The 15,890-nt window shown below is 40.3% G+C and overlaps 1 protein-coding gene across 19 annotated transcripts in view; it reads right to left on the bottom strand.

Moving 5' to 3' along the window:
• Positions 1-30: 30 nt before the first annotated feature.
• Positions 31-15,890, bottom strand: part of ppip5k2 (diphosphoinositol pentakisphosphate kinase 2) — a 37,605-nt gene continuing 21,745 nt past the window's right edge. For 3 of the 19 annotated variants that reach the window (XM_034290190.1, XM_034290188.1, XM_034290189.1), the window contains 10 exons: positions 15,702-15,869; positions 14,459-14,500; positions 14,121-14,294; positions 11,536-11,611; positions 8,289-8,408; positions 5,819-5,881; positions 5,117-5,137; positions 2,462-2,605; positions 1,995-2,090; positions 31-1,610 (listed from right to left, as the gene is read on the bottom strand). In XM_034290190.1, coding sequence (XP_034146081.1) covers positions 1,252-1,610; positions 1,995-2,090; positions 2,462-2,605; positions 5,117-5,137; positions 5,819-5,881; positions 8,289-8,408; positions 11,536-11,611; positions 14,121-14,294; positions 14,459-14,500; positions 15,702-15,869 — 1,263 coding nt within the window. In that variant the 3' untranslated portion in view covers positions 31-1,251. Of the gene's footprint in view, positions 1,611-1,994; positions 2,091-2,431; positions 2,606-3,891; positions 4,911-5,116; positions 5,138-5,818; positions 5,882-8,288; positions 8,409-11,535; positions 11,612-14,120; positions 14,295-14,458; positions 14,501-15,701; positions 15,870-15,890 lie in introns of those variants that run through there. The other 16 variants (XM_034290196.1, XM_034290191.1, XM_034290194.1 and 13 more) reach the window with 16 other exon arrangements.

Below are 15,890 nucleotides of genomic sequence, written 5' to 3'. Positions count from 1 at the left end.
TCATCCAAACCTCACATATCTTCACAAGGGTGCATACATCATTGTCTTTTATTGTTTCTAATATTCCCTAGAGGGAGGGGTTTTACCATCATGGATTACAGGAACACAAGTAAAAGGCTGTTTATCAGTCTCTTTTACTTACATACCATTCAAAATAATTATGGCTGTCAAAAACATCAACATTTTCTGTGATATGTATTATCAAATATTTTCCGAAAATCCGATAATCACAACTTAACAGGGAGTACCTCAATAATTCCCACATTACAAAACAAAAAGAAACAGAACAATGGTTAGCACGGACGACCTTGCCTCATTAGAGTAAAATCATTGAACAACACAGAATATAGCTTATCATAAAGAACTCGTGGCAGTTAAAACAACCGAAGAGAATTTACCCGGGAATTTATCCAGAATGTATACAACAATGACGTTTCATTACAAGGCGTGATGAAACCAGTCATTACAGCATTCATAAGGCAGACATGTCCCATTCCAGTATCATGAAGGGGGGGGGGAATTAAAAAAAATCTGCAAACATTCAGAGTAGCATTAAAAATATAAGTGAAAAACATTGTAAATCCCATACAGGAGACAAGCTCATTTTAACCAACCCTTTTAAAAGCATACTGTATTATGGACCCTGCTGTTTAGGCTCAAGATGAGCCAGAATATCGATTCTGGAATTCAAAGAGATGCAGGAAGCAACATTCACCATTTAAATTCTCTACCGTACATCAATCTGCCTTGAATTTGAATACACACAAGACACTAGCATGGGCGATTAAAATGGGAAGCTGACATACAACTACAGGTGGAACGATAGAAACATTCCGTTTTTCAGTGAAGTGTGCCGAACCCGCCCCACCCCGACAACGTAGCTTCACTGAATAACCACGGAGCAAGCTCAGCTAAAACAGTAACTAATGACATCCGTCACAAACACCCCAGTCTTGACTGGGTTTACAAGTGTTTTCGGTTGCAGCCTTGACCTAGAGTAATCCTAACTGTGTAACAACTGAAATGTTTTTTTATTTTTTATTTTTTTATTTCTTATGAGGTCTTACTCTGGTTCCTTTTCCTTGTGGTTGGTCAATGACTTGGCAATTTCTTTAAGAGCACCTCCAGAAGTCAGTCGCAGGTCCACGTCGTCGGGTGTCTGGGCACCCCACTTGGTGGATTCTGGGTAAAAATGTGGGGTTGATACTTTACTGCTCAGGGATTTCTTTGGAAGGCTAGTGTGGGTACGTTTTACAAGTCCGGGTTTCTTGGATGGGCTTCTTTGGTGACTCTTGGCTTATTTGGCAAGTCCGTGGCGGGGAATTTCAGTGACGTGTCACCACCGTGGGCGTTGTGCTGCAGCGTCTGCCCGGCCATTTTGCATTGTGCCATGTCCGAGGATTCCGGTTCGTTGGCGGAGTCGTGTCCAGTTGCCCGTTCCTGCATGGATGAGAGTCCAGCGGCAGGTTTTTCGTCCTCAGAGGCAGGCTGCAGGCTTGCTTGGCAACCCGAAGACAGATGACGGAAGGGCTTTTTATCCTCGGCTTCAGTGTCCGGGGAGGAGTTGACAGCGCCGAGCCGACGGTCTTTTGTGGGCGGTGAGCTGGTCCCTGTGAGGAAGAATAGGAAGAGTAATGAGCATTTTCAGCTAATTGCCAAGTATCGTTCAGCCTCTGGCTGAATGGAGTTCAACTCCTCTTAAGCTGTACAATCCCCAGCAGTTACTGGACTTGCATAATTTGTCTAGTATTTCAATGTGGCGGAAAAAAAAAAAAAACTATTGTTTTAATTTCAAGTGATATACTTAAAGATATTATTATATATGCAACATTTCAGTTCTAATTTGGTGAGCCAAATGACACATTTAAAACAAAAAAAGTTCAAATAAAGGTCAGGAAGAGCAAATACTTCAGGTTAATAAACAAAAAGAGTCCCAAATGGGTTAAACCTATTATTAACCACTTGTGATGGGTTACCAACACTAAACTGTTTACCAGTTGTTGGCTTGTCCACATTCTTCTTGCCTTGAGTGAAAGGGCAGGGCAAGATCTTTGCAGGTGTATAAGTGTTTAAAGGAGTTTTCTTCGCAGCTGTCAGAAATACAAAATACAAATACATACATAGAAATTTGAGTAACACCAAAATGGGTTTCACTTCATTTTGAGATTCCCGATCTCCATCTGTAGATGTTCTACAGACAGTATTACTATCAACAATCGTTGAACAGTCTGTTGACAACCAACTGCTTGCTACGGTTAGGTATTCGGTTGGGTTTAGAGGGTTTAGGGCTGGGATACAGGCTTAGGGTAAAGGTTAGGGTATGGGTTAGTGGACTGTTCCAATGTTACTGACGGTCAGTAGATAATCTGTAGAGCATCCACAGATACACATTTGTGACTCCCAAAATAAAGTGTTATCAAATACAATCTACCTTTGACCACTGATCATCATCGATTTGTACCTGGGGAAGAGGACGACAAATCAGAGAACGACTCGTGAGATGCAGCAATAGAAGCCAGGAAGTCGTCGATCTGCTTCAGTGAGAGTGAGTTATGCAGTGTCTCCAGCGGGCATATGGAAGGAACCATGGAGTACAACTCAAAACCTAGACGGAGAAAAAAAACCTGATGAGCAGACGACACACAGAGAACACAAGCCATTGAAATGCATGTCCTCCGATGGGGGGACTCAAGACTGAACACGGCAGGCTGGGGCGGTGTAAACAATAAGTAAATCGGCAGACAAGAATCACAATGCTTCCATTATCTCTCTAAGTGACAGTAAATCAAAGAAAACACGGAAACGGACCCGATCAAGGCTGAATGAACGCAGGTGGATGACAACGCACACCTTACCGAAAGCGATTTCAATCACAACCGTCTCAGCCCGGATGGAAATAAACATAAAAGAGCACATGTTTACTTACCCTGGCTGAGTTCATAAGGCCTTTTTTTTGGCTCATACAGCCTTTTTTCTTTGGGCTCAAATGGCCTTAGGTCATTTTAGATTCAATCAAAGGTAATTTGAAACTCCGGGGTTAGATTAGAGGTTTGCCTAACAAAAATCGCAATACTGTTGAAGGGGAAAATCCAGTGGTTTTTTAATCTGATATTTTAACTGAATAAGGTACCACCATCTGTTAGGCAGTACATGCCAACAAATTCCGACATTATAAGAGTTACAATACAACTAAGTACATAGGACCAGCTTCCATTGTGTATCTATTGTACCAAGTAACTCCTAAATTTGTTTTGGCTTCTGAGTGCTTTTTTTAAAATTCTCCAGTGGAAATTGCTTTGAGACGGTGAGTAATTAAAAAATCAAGCTGTCAGTGATTAGATACTTAATTTGAAATTAATTACATAACGTAAGATAATGATGTAAGTACTTAACTATATAGTGTGTACTTTTCAAGACAAACAGCTGACATAGGTTTAGTATAAAAGCAAACCATACTTCACAGCTAAAAAGGTAACTGAAATAACATTTTATTTAGAAAGTAAGACCAATGAGCAAGTGTATAGTCCCTTGCATAGGAAACAGTGTCACCAAATATGGTAATGATTCATTAACCTTGCACAGTGTTTTTCTGACTCACATAACATGAGGACAAAATGTTTATCATCACCAGTAACGGCAAGCAAATGTTCTAAATGTCATGTCGTTGGGGAAATCCACTGAACAAAATACAGCTCTGGAAAAAATGAAGAGACCACAGCGCCTTTTTCTTTCCTTTCCAAAAAATTTGAAAAGGATAGATTTGTGTGAGGACCAGAGGCGTTCAATTTGCAGTAGTCTCTTCATTTTAACCCTTCTGGTCCTCACTCAAAACCTTCTTTTTCAACTTTTTAGGAAAGAAAAAGGTGCAATGGTCTCTTAATTCTTTCCAGAGTTGTACATTTGTAAATATTTAAAGAAAATAAGGCTTCACTTGAACAATAACCATATACAGTATTTGAATGACTACCTCCCAGTTAGTGCAGTACCACCATGAATGGAAAACCTGTACAGTCACTACACAGTTAAATGAGTGCCCCCCGCAGAGTTATTTGAACCCTTGTTAATGATGAGCAAAAAAAAAAGACTGAAACAAGGTCAAGTGTTGATTATTAGCTTGAATTTACACGCAAAAATATCTAATGAACCTAACCTTTATTTGGGTGAAAATTGTTAAAAGAAATAAAAAGTCATTTTTAAACCATTATTGGCATCCCAACGTTTAGTACTTTGTGCCGTACTCCTTGGGCCAAGATAACAGCGAAGTCTCCTGTAATGTTTGATGAGGAGGGAGAACACAGGAAGTGATCTGAGACTATCCTTTCATACAGAAACTCTAGTGTTCTCTGGCCTTTCCCATGTTGATGGATGACTAAGAAAGTTTAGCCTGTGTCACCACATATTAATGCCCCAGTGAAATAGGATGTCATGGATCACCACTTAAGAGTTCCTGAAGACTCAGGTAAAGAGTTCAATCTTAATCACAAAATATGCATCAATTAGATTTTGTTCATGAGATTTTCTAGGGTTGATGATAATTGTGGCATAATTGTGATTTTTAAAGGTTTAGATTCACATGGTTTTTTGGGGGCAAGATCAAGCATATAAATAACATATCCACAGCCTTTTTTGTTCATATTAATTTAGGGTGTCAATAGTTCTGGAGGGCACAGTATATAAATCATCAAATAGTAATTCAATTATTGTTAAAACCTTTTTATTTATAGTGGAATACTGTACATGTCATCCTTTTTTTACAGTCTCATATGCCTCAGTCTCAGAGGCTGTATTAAAGGAACCACCTCCCACAGGAAAGTAACATTTTCAACAGCAACAGTGTTTATCTGGGGACAGGACTGAAGCACACAGCTACATAAAGTACCTCTCAAGCCAAGGGTTCTCTAGCCAAGGGTCTGAGGATAGGAGAACACAAGGACAATACTGTTTAAAGGAACTGTGGGGGTATAAACTAAGAAGACTAAGATAAAGGATGCTGAACTACATACAACAGAGAGGAAATCTATGGGACAAGAAAACAAGTAACAACTAAATCTAAAACAAGAAACAATTTTCATACAAATGTATAAATGAGTAAATTAAACATAATAATAAAACTTACCACAGAACATACTGGAAAAGACTGACCCATTTAGAAAAGCAGATTAAAAACACAAAACAAAAACATGATAACCCAAAAAATTATCAAATCACTGAAGGTTGTCTATGAGCAAAAATGTACTTCAACTACAAAATCATGGTTTTGTTTCATGACTAATTAATGAAAGCTGATAGGTTTGTTTCCCAACTGTAAGACAAAAACTTAATCCTTGATTTAAAAAGAAAATCTCTAAAAAAAAAAATTTTTTTTTAAAAACACAAATGTATACGCAATAGATACCAAGGACATTTCATATTGCCAACGTTCTTTTGATACAGTCACTCACCTACTCAACACAAAATCCATAATTAAAAATAATACTAATTAAGGCCATTATCAAACCAAACCAAGTATCTAAACAGCACCACACGCTTTAAAAAGGAACATATAGGCAAAGGGTAGGACTAGCTAAACGAGTATGTCACAATTAGCTCCATGCGGACCTAAACTACAGCATAATACAATGGAACATTTATTCAGCAGGAGAACTGGCTTTTGGAGGGGTACAAGAGCATTCAGTAGAGTAGACAATGTTTATGATCACATTCCATATGCTTTCAATTGAGGGGTATATATCATGGGTAGGGAAAATGCTAATCTATCCAGATCAAAATAAAAAAATGATGAGTCAAGGATGTTTCTAGTTAACAAAAGCAAACATACCATTGGTTGGGTGTCGCGCAAATGAGATAGAAAATCTTTTTACAGCAGACCCACGCATGGCCTCTGAGAAAAAGAGAAAAACAGGTACCTGAAATGTACAACAGCTAGCAGAAATAGCGGTTAGGTAAAGGTCAAATAAGTCAAGAATTAAAAAGGCATGCAGAAACGAAAAACGTGGTGAAACAAGTGCTTGTTTTAGTAGTGAGTTAACTGTTGGAATCCTCTCAGCCAGAGCAAGTTTGGAGAATAAATACTGTTATGGTTAACTGTTGATGAAAATAAATTTGGTGCTTCGGTTTGAATTTGCGGTATAGAATGGAAACATTTCTAAAAAGACCAATGGAGAGCAGTGCTGGTCCCGGGCTTTATTGCATATATCAGAATCCAATCTAGACTAGCCGCTATACATTCAACAGCTGCCTTCCACCAATTATTTTTCCTGTCAGTTCCTTTACAAAAATAACATTATAAGAGGGACACATTCTGAGACAGAGTGAGGATGTCTTTTTGGTTTAATCAATTCTAAATAACATTTTCTTTGTATTAAATATGCACTCTGGGACTTGATGCAGTAAACAAACAAAAAAAAAAAAAACTCAACCTACCATTTCGAGCCTGAAGTGTAATTTGTTGTTTATATGTGCAGAACCTATACGTACAATAACAATCACCCCTCAATTAGCCATGAAATTCCAAGTTTAAAAGCATGTGGTTTTGATAATATAGGGCCTAAATCTGCACATTCATCACAGAGTACAGAGCTTTCAGAGACCCTTTTGACGCGACAGCACCACTTTCACAATCAGTGGGCGAGAATCGCAGGCTGCGTCTTTAAGAAAATGCCTTTTATTCGAAGCCATTATTTCACATTTAGATATTTATTCATGACTCAGATGGTTAACACTACCAGCGCCAGAACAAGAGTCTTGATGTCAAATGGCCATGTAAATGAAGAGAACATTTCAAAGTGCTTTAACAATGTATTTCTCAGTAACGTCCTTGAAACTGGGTTGAGCAATCAAATAGGAATATTATCTACATATGATTCCACAGGTGTGCCAACATTAAGTAATAATACAGGCACTTAACAGGAAGAGTATTTTGAACTTACAGTTCTGTTTTAATAAAAGCACAATAAAAAAAAAAATCCAAAAGGGATTATCTGCTACCAAGACTAGTGACACAAAAACTACAATACTGATAACCACATGACAATGTACAGGGTTAGGTGTAAGGGAAAATCAAGGTTTTGGAAAACTGAAATTCAATTAAGTCAATTCAGGAAGTGAACTAAAGTCCAACTATAAAATATACGAAAATATATGACAGATTACAAGGAATTGCTAAATGGAGACTTCAAAATGTTGACATTAGTGAAGACATGACACCTTTCCCGTTCCAAATATAGCATTATGATTGCTAGCAGAGTACGAGGCAGCAACTTACAAACTGCAAATTACTTTATTGCTTTGCCCCACATTTAGCCAGAGGGCTAAGCTATTAGCCAGTTAGCCTACAATAATAACAACAAGTACCAACCTATTCTATACAGTACTTGTGTCCATATATGTCCCCAAAAATGATGAGTTCCCGCCAGGTGTGACAAAAAATTAGCGGACTGACATGATCAACTTTATCACTACAGATTGTAAGACTAGCTACAGATACACAAACAAATAAAAGTCCTTACATCATTCCATCCTCTAATTCCAGATTGCATTTGCAAACAGGCTTGGTTAGAAAAATGTTCTATGCTGAACCCCTTCTATTACCCATTGATATGTTACATACAGCCGAAGATGGACACCTGTCATAATCTGACGCCCACCGAAGGGAAATAATCTTGATAACAATTTCCTTGAAGGTTTTCAAGAGTTTCCGCTAATATGGGCTCTTTTTGAAACCCTGGTAAAAAATGTATTACGTGCACAGATCTCACGTTAGGATTCGGTCCAGAATAAATATTTTTCTGCATTAGTCATTTTTGTATTGTTAAATCATGGTTACTGTTCACACCGCCATATAAAGCACAAAATCCCATGTCAATGTCTAGTGAATCTGTTAGTAAAGAATCTGATATCTGAGACAAGCAAAGTTGACAAATAATTATTTTGAAATTAACATAGATTACTAATTAAGATCCTATAAAAGTTGACAAAGCATCGATTGCAGCATTGTGCACAACTTCCTGTCATATTTCTTTATTTTGTGAACGTCTAAATAAAAAAATAAATAGATTATCCAACAAAAATCTGGTGCATTATTTCAATTTCTCCTAGCAGATGAATTGTGATTAATGCTTCAGTCCAGAAACATAAGATGGTCAACTGTGGGTATGGACACAAGACTAGCCAGGACACATTCATATATTTCCTACTGAAATATGTAGGACAAGTCTAAAAATCCTTCAGAAAATTAGCTTGAGGTTCATCTTTTTCTTAAAGATGTGTGTGTGCGTGTTTGCACATACCATCTAAGAAGCCAGACGACGTCAGCTTTTTACGATGCGCACGAGCATAATCCTGTAGGTTAGGTGCACTGGAGGAGCCCCCGAGCACCATGGCGCTAAACAGGCCAGCGCAATGGGACCCTGATGGGAGTTAGAGAAGATACATACAGCAACTGTTCGCTCCACACCACTGGAATGCATGCAGCGTGCGTTCAACAAAATTCTTGCCACAAAATAGACTTTGTGCAGCCTCGTAACAGCGTTCACATAATGACAGTAATGTCGCCGGATGAAGAATGGTGGTGGGTGGGTGGGTGGGGGGGGGGGGGGGGGGAGGGGGGGGGGGGGGAGGTTTGAGGTGGGGGATTCCTACGTCCCTTTATTTCTTGAAAAAAAATGGGTCAAAACTAAACCTTTTGGCGCTGGCATTAGAGACCTGGGCCGGATTTCAAAGGAGCAGCTAGGTCGTAAAAACCATAAGAGCAGCATCATTACGTCGCTGGGCTGTTTCCAAAACCGTCATTACTTAGCGACTGTAGGACCACTTGAAGGACAGCTGTGGGTGTCGCTCAATTATTTTTCCTTCCTCTAAAAAAACGAAAATGCATTTCTTTTGGTGTGTGAAAGTGCTCAACAATGTGAAAAACGCGATTTTACACTTAACAGACATTTATTATTGTTTCCCCCAGAGGTCGTCAGTTGTCACCATGCCCATTTATCTGAATGAGACGGTAAAAACTGTCAAAGAGAATACTCCCTCAAAGGCAGCATTTACACATATCTAGGTTGTGTTTTGGGTAAGGCGTTGTGGGCAGACTGTTTTGTAAGGACGCAATGGGACAGTGGGCCCACTGTTTGTATCGCGGTTAGTTATGGTTTTGGTATGAATTACATCACGTAAAAAAAATTTCCACTCCAATAGCCGACAGTGGCAAAGCATTGCTTGCAGACTACTCAGTTTACGGTCTTGGTACCCTCGTCATCGTATTGAACCTATCTTAACTTTGGCAACCTTCTTTGATTTAGTCTACTTTTAGCCATTTTGACTAAAATATCTTTCAGTTTCAGACACATCTGTGTCATTTGAATAATGATTATGTCCAGTTATTATCAAAGTGATGAAAACAGTGAGACATTTCAGTCAACAAAATGCCCTTATGTTTTAGTCACATTTTTGTCCAATCACAATTTCTGTCTCATTAACATATAAGAATCTAAACATATCAAGGCCAATGAAAAATATAATTGGCAAATTTTCTCTTACAATGTTGATATTGCCTATAATTAGGCCAATTTATAAAAAACGTAAGCAGAGTTGTGCACAGTATGGAAGCATGACGTTTCCAAAATGGAAAACACGTATTGCAAACGCGTTATTGTTCGAGCAGTTTAATTGACATGGACGGAAATATCAGTTTGAAATGTAAGAAAGAGGGGAGAACAGAAAATTCAAAAATGTTTGGATAGTCAAATTAAGGTACACCCACATCTCCAGGCACCACATGCTCTTTGCCTGTGCGTATATACTGGGATGATGCACTTTCACAAGTCTTTTGATTAAATTTTAAAGCACATCATGGAAAATACAAATGAGAACCTCTCTTTCCAATATCCTCCTATCCAACTCTGGTAGTTATATTTGACTATAGTCACAAAGATAATTTGGTTTAGTCTTGATTTTGTCAACCAAAATGAAAAGTATTTTTCGTTTCTATTTAGTCAGTTATCGTCTCGTCAACTGCCACTGAAAAACAGGTATTTAACAAATATTTCTCACAAATTTTGTTCCACGGCGGTGCCTCTTCAAATTTGCTTCCCTCTGTCTTGCTAGCGCTCTCCATTGGCACGTTGGAGAATATTTGTTTTTAATTTCCCCTCTCTTCATTGGGCCCCTTTAGGGAAGTTTCCTATGAGATTTCATTGCAAATCGTCCATTGGCTGTTCAAGGGGGCGGGGAGAAGCGATTACTGTGATTACCACTTTTGAGACATTGCTGTAAAGTTTGTCAGCCATCAGGAGCCCCCTAATGGCCTGGGGCTCCAAGCAGTTGCCTGTTCACAAGCTAGACATCTGGTTCTGTGGATCTGAATCTACAAAGTGAGTGTAGTCTGCAGCGCAATAAACAAGTTCTGGAAAATGGCATATCGTTAACTCTGCGGTTGACGTGCGCAGACTGAACCATAGAGGGCGTGCCGAGCAGTTCGATAACATACCGTGTACCGTTGCATCCCTAGTGTTTTGGGAAAGGCGTTGTGGCTAGATTGTGTTTTATTACAGCAACAATCGGAGTTCCAATTCTACGGGAAATCCAGCCCAGGTAATTACAATTTAATACTACGTACAGGTGTCGAACCTTTATGCTACTATAAAGTAACTTAGTTTCTTAAAAACTGTCATTGTATATCTAATTGTGAGCAAAAAAACCTGGGACAAAACCAGACATTCATTTGTTTTTATCGGCTAAAGACTTATTTTCAGAAACGACCTGGGAGAAATCAGAGAGAACTGCCAGGGTCAGTTAACCATCTGGTTACTACTCATATGTTCCAATCACTAGGCTATCCTGTTGCCTCTTGTTAAACTCCTAACCCCAAAATACCAAATAAAATGATCAAATTAAGAGGAATACAAAATAATTCCAAACATGATTAAAACAGGAATCCTTGTGCTTGCTGAAAAAATAACTCCGATGTGAAAGTGCTACAGAGTGATACAAAAAGATGAAGACTGAAGATGAGTGAAGTAAATGAATGAAGGTGTAGGATAGCCATTTCTAAAATGGTAGTCATCAACAAATCCCGACAGTTAGCATGGAATTTGCCGTGGCTACAACATTTTAGGTCACAAAGGACATTACCAGCATGTATGAGAAATTGAGACAGCACTGTATTAGTTGTGTGGCAAAAAATCTGTCTGAAGTTTGCTTACGGGCTTGTTTTAGTGTTACTCGTTCAAACAAGCTTCACATCACAATTTAGTAACTGATCATTCAGTGTCAAAAGAGCAGCCTGTGCAGGCCTGTGGCTTAGTCAACACACAGCAAAGATTTAAAATGCAGCAGAAAGAACAGGACATAACAAATCTGCAATCCTAGCAAAGTAACAATACATTTGCTGTTACACTGACATTCCAATGTAATGTAAGTGTTCCAATTTAAGGAATACGATAAAAAAAAAAATCTAATTATTCAAAGGCCTCGTTTTCATTTTCCTTAATAATATGATATGATAAACAGGATCCTTCTCATCAAAGTGATCATGAGGCTCACCTATTCCCGGGGTCAGTTTGTGTTCAGAGTACATCCTGCCTGGTCTCTGCGAATGAGCGTTATTCTCTGACAGAACCTGACGGAGACAAGAAATAGTACATCACCACATTTCACAAAAAAAATAAAAAAATCATCCACAACCTCACCCCAAAAGTGAGGCCTGTTTGGGGCCAATGGTCAATAAGCAGCAGTGGGAAAATGTTAGTGCAGACACCAAAGACACTGATGATGCAACATGCAACATCCCCACGGCAACGGAGTCCATTCCACGCGAGAGGTCAGCCGTCACCAAAGGTCACAGTAGGTAGGGGAGACGCGCGGGGTTGAAGGCGGATATGGCAACAGTCGGCAGAGAAGTCAGCTTTACCACGATCAAGACGGCTTTGACCCAGGCAAACATGACACCCACATTTAAAACAAAAGGGAAGACAAAACAAAGACAAACAAAAAAACGGAAGAGATTCATTCTCCCGTCCCATGATGGGATCCCCGTGCATGAACGGAAAAAACTGATAATCTTGAAATGAGCAGGTCCTCCGCCCCTCTCTGCATAGGAGCTGCACGTGGGGCGAACCCCACAGCAGCATGCGAGCCTGGGTGGAGTTGAAAGGTCATGAGGTGGATGTCCTATATCGGACGCACAAACACCGTCACGACACCAGGGGGCACTCTCACCGGGGGCGCTTACCTGGAGGGGCGACCTCGATCACCCCGGTCTGGAAGGCCGGCAGGCCGTCCCCTGACCTTGTCGCCCCTCAGTGATCAGAACCAACCAGGGTCCAAACAGAAAAACCCACTGCTGCTGTCAAGGTGTCAGTACTTGTCTTCTCTCGGCGACATGAGCCGTCCGGCCCCATCGGGGTGGCCGAGGCGCCCCCGTGCCTCGTTAAAGGTGCGAGCGCCACACCGCCGAGAAAGGGCCGTCCCGGGAAAGTCTCCCAAAGCTCTTGTCCAGAGTTAAAAAAGTACACGCCCCGTTCATTGCTTTTTTTCTGGCCACAATGACGAGTGGTAAACATGTACAGTGGAGACAAGCTATACGCTATTGTTCCACCAAATCTCACCGGCCTGAGGTAAATGTTGGGCGGCAGGAGGATGAAGACATGTGAAGTGCCGTCATACATACAGCCACGAGCACCTTTAACTCGGCCAGGTCATCTAACGGCAAATAACTGTTACAGGTAAGTGCCGAAATAAAGAAAACACCTAGGGGCTCGTTAAGAGCGCTGGGCCACACCGGTTCGAAACTACTGGAGGGATGTCATTATTCAAGGAGAATTCCCATAAACACCTGCCTCGAACACATTTTATTACGGATCTAGTGTTTTATTTTATTTTGGCATATACCTGTGAGATTTAGTGGAATCACAACCTTTGACCTGTTCTGCTGGTACACAGCACCAGTGTAGGATGACTTCCACGGCACGATATTTATTATGGAGTGTTAAAAGGAATTGGTAAAATGTGTCAAAATAAAAAACAAAACAGCCAATTTCACATTCAAAGCCACCGACGTTTCCATTTGAATAATAGGGCGAGAAATGTAGTTGAAATAGCCTGCTCTACATTTCATTTCAGCGAAGCAGTTACACCCATTAGAAACGTGGTTAAGTCGCATCGCAGCCGTGCTGGGCCAAGGTGTTTGGAGACAGAAGCAGCAGACGACGTCAGGACGGACATCCCGTCCCAGACAGATTTCTAAAAACTTAATGTAAGTTACACCTGCCACCGTCAGTGATCCAGATAACTGTTCAAATTCTCACTCAACAGTAAAACCGTGCAAATCGCAAAGGACAGCTAAGATCTGTTTCAGCAGATGAATATAAAGCTTAGTTTTTACCACCTCTATCGGACGGATGAAAACAGTCAAAAACTGCCAATAGACTGGTTCAATTATGGCTTTCCTGTTGTCAAACAAGAAAAATATTGAAACCATATTTACATATTACTTTGTGTAAAATATTCCCCACCAACTATATATTCAAGTAATGGAGTGAAATTATGTAAAATTTGGCATAACAGCTTCCGTAGTGGGATTTTTGTCACATAGCCATAACTGAAAGTCAATGAGCAAGTACAAAATAACAAATGATAAACTAACAGCACACAAAAATAATATCAAAAAAGTGGAAACCACCAACATAATTTAAACCTGGGACAGCATCTCTGCAGCCGATTGGTGCTACGAGCGTTAAAACCTTTAGAACATTTGAAATTGTAACGGTACACTCTCTGTGGAGACATTGTGGCCACTGTGAATTCCACCAAGGCAGCAGAGCAACAATATAAACACAAAATCTAGATTAAATAACAACAAAAATACTTTGTCAAAGGTGTGTCCCATAGCCAGTCATTAATACAACTGCAAACGGAAGACAACACAAGCTACAGTGCTTGTGTGGAGTTAACATCTCCACTGAACCAAGCCCACCCAAAAGCTATCATTTCAACGGTGGTAGAAACGGCATCTTTACATTAATCTGCTGATTAGGTGTCCTTGCTGATTGCCACAACGTTTCAAGTGTACATGAACAGGAGGGGTGGTCATCCGTTGGTGAATAATGAATTAAAACTTGTATAAAAACCTGTTGCCATGAGCCAAAAATACTGGATGTGAAAGCCAGTGATTTGGGGGAGACAGGGGAGGAAGTTATTTGGTCCCCTGATCTGCGTCTTCGACGCCCAGTACCAACACCACAGGTGTATTGTAGCCAGGTACCAATAGATTCGGGGCTAGACACACTCAGGGGGCTCTCTTCCTGGAAGTGAGAGAGGGGGGGGGGGGCAAAGAACAGCACAGTCATGCAACATTACAAAAAAAAAGAAACAGTCCCAGCTCATGTGTGTGTGCGCATGTATGTACATGTCCAATCAACAGTCGCCTTTGTTTTTTTTTTCTGGTATTAAAGAGGATCGTCCATACTTTGCCGGCGGCGCTCTTGATATAGTCTGTCTGCAATGGGGACTAAAAGGAAAGCAAAACAAAAAGAAACAAAGGAAACAAAATCAATACCCTCGCAATTGTTGAACTGCCCATAACGACATTCAGGTCAACCCTGTGTTCGTGGGACAACTGGTTGAGAAGCTTGTCAGCAATTATTAAATGCTTTTTGAAATGTTGCCCAGGGTATTTTCCGACGTGTAGACAATGTTCTATATGAGACCACTGTTGGTGACCAGCAGAAATGTATCAACTTAATCCGCCAGCACCATTTACTGTTGCAAAAACTGAACTACTTGTATGTAGGGCAGGAAAATTCAAGGCAAAAGCAACAAACCAGTGTTCGTTATAAGCAGTGTGCTTTGGGGTCAAAACGTAGCCAACTCTATTACTCAAAAGCTATCCATTAAGAGTTTAGCATTCAGTGGTGTAGTGTTGAAGTGAAGTAAGTAAAAAAAAAAAAAAATGTAACATAAAAAGTAGAAGCTACCCTCAGAAGACGGCAATATTGCATATACATAAGAATACAGCAATTGTATTTCAATATCACACATTTTTTTTAACTAATCAAATACTAAAACTAAACATAGACATCCTAGTCTTAGCTGAAAGGAAAAATGTGTTATATACAAAGAAGTTGTAAATGCAGACATCGAGTTGCAAATAACCGGCAGCATTTGTGGTAAATTTGCTGAAAGCGCCACAGTAAACGTCACGGTACTTTATGTCTCTCAATGACATGCACCCAAGCAGCTTGTGAAAGAGGAAAGAGCCTCCTTTGACGGATGTTCTGCATTCAATTTAGATTTCTTTTTACGCTACTTAATCGCAGCTGGGCAATTGAGACCTAACGTTCAATGTAAGTTAGGAAGCTTTGGGGAAATTCACACCAGGGCCCTTTCTGCAGGACTTCAATCACTAGCTGCAATGCTATATTACAGTAACAAGTAAGAACAGTCATTTCCAGTGTAATTACCAGCCCCGGTGACAAATCATGGGGGCCTTTTCAATAAACATTCTTGAATAGCTCTGCTCTGAACACACAACACAGTACTTACCCAGACACTGAAGGCAAAGTCATACACAATCTGTGCCACCACCCAGGCATTTTACAACAGTGCCGCTACGTACGTACTGTAGCTAGTTAGCATCTACATTCTAAGGCACACAAACTATCATCCATGTCTCGTGTGTGCTCCAAACTAAACCAGAAAGCGCCACTTACTTCCACTGAGCCGATCTTCTTGGAGCGGGGCAGCGGGCATTTCCTGTTTATGTAGATGGGGTCGGACACCAGGGGCCGGAACAGCATCATGGCCGCTCGGTCCGGCTCGTCCCGCTTGGCGCCCTCCTCATCACTGTCTTCCTTGGACTTGATCTTTGACCCCTCGTTCTGCAGATGACATGGGTGCAA

Source organism: Esox lucius, chromosome 23 (assembly GCF_011004845.1).
Source record: "Esox lucius isolate fEsoLuc1 chromosome 23, fEsoLuc1.pri, whole genome shotgun sequence".
Classification (NCBI taxonomy): Eukaryota; Metazoa; Chordata; class Actinopteri; order Esociformes; family Esocidae; genus Esox; species Esox lucius.
This window is presented reverse-complemented; position numbering and strand designations above follow the sequence as displayed.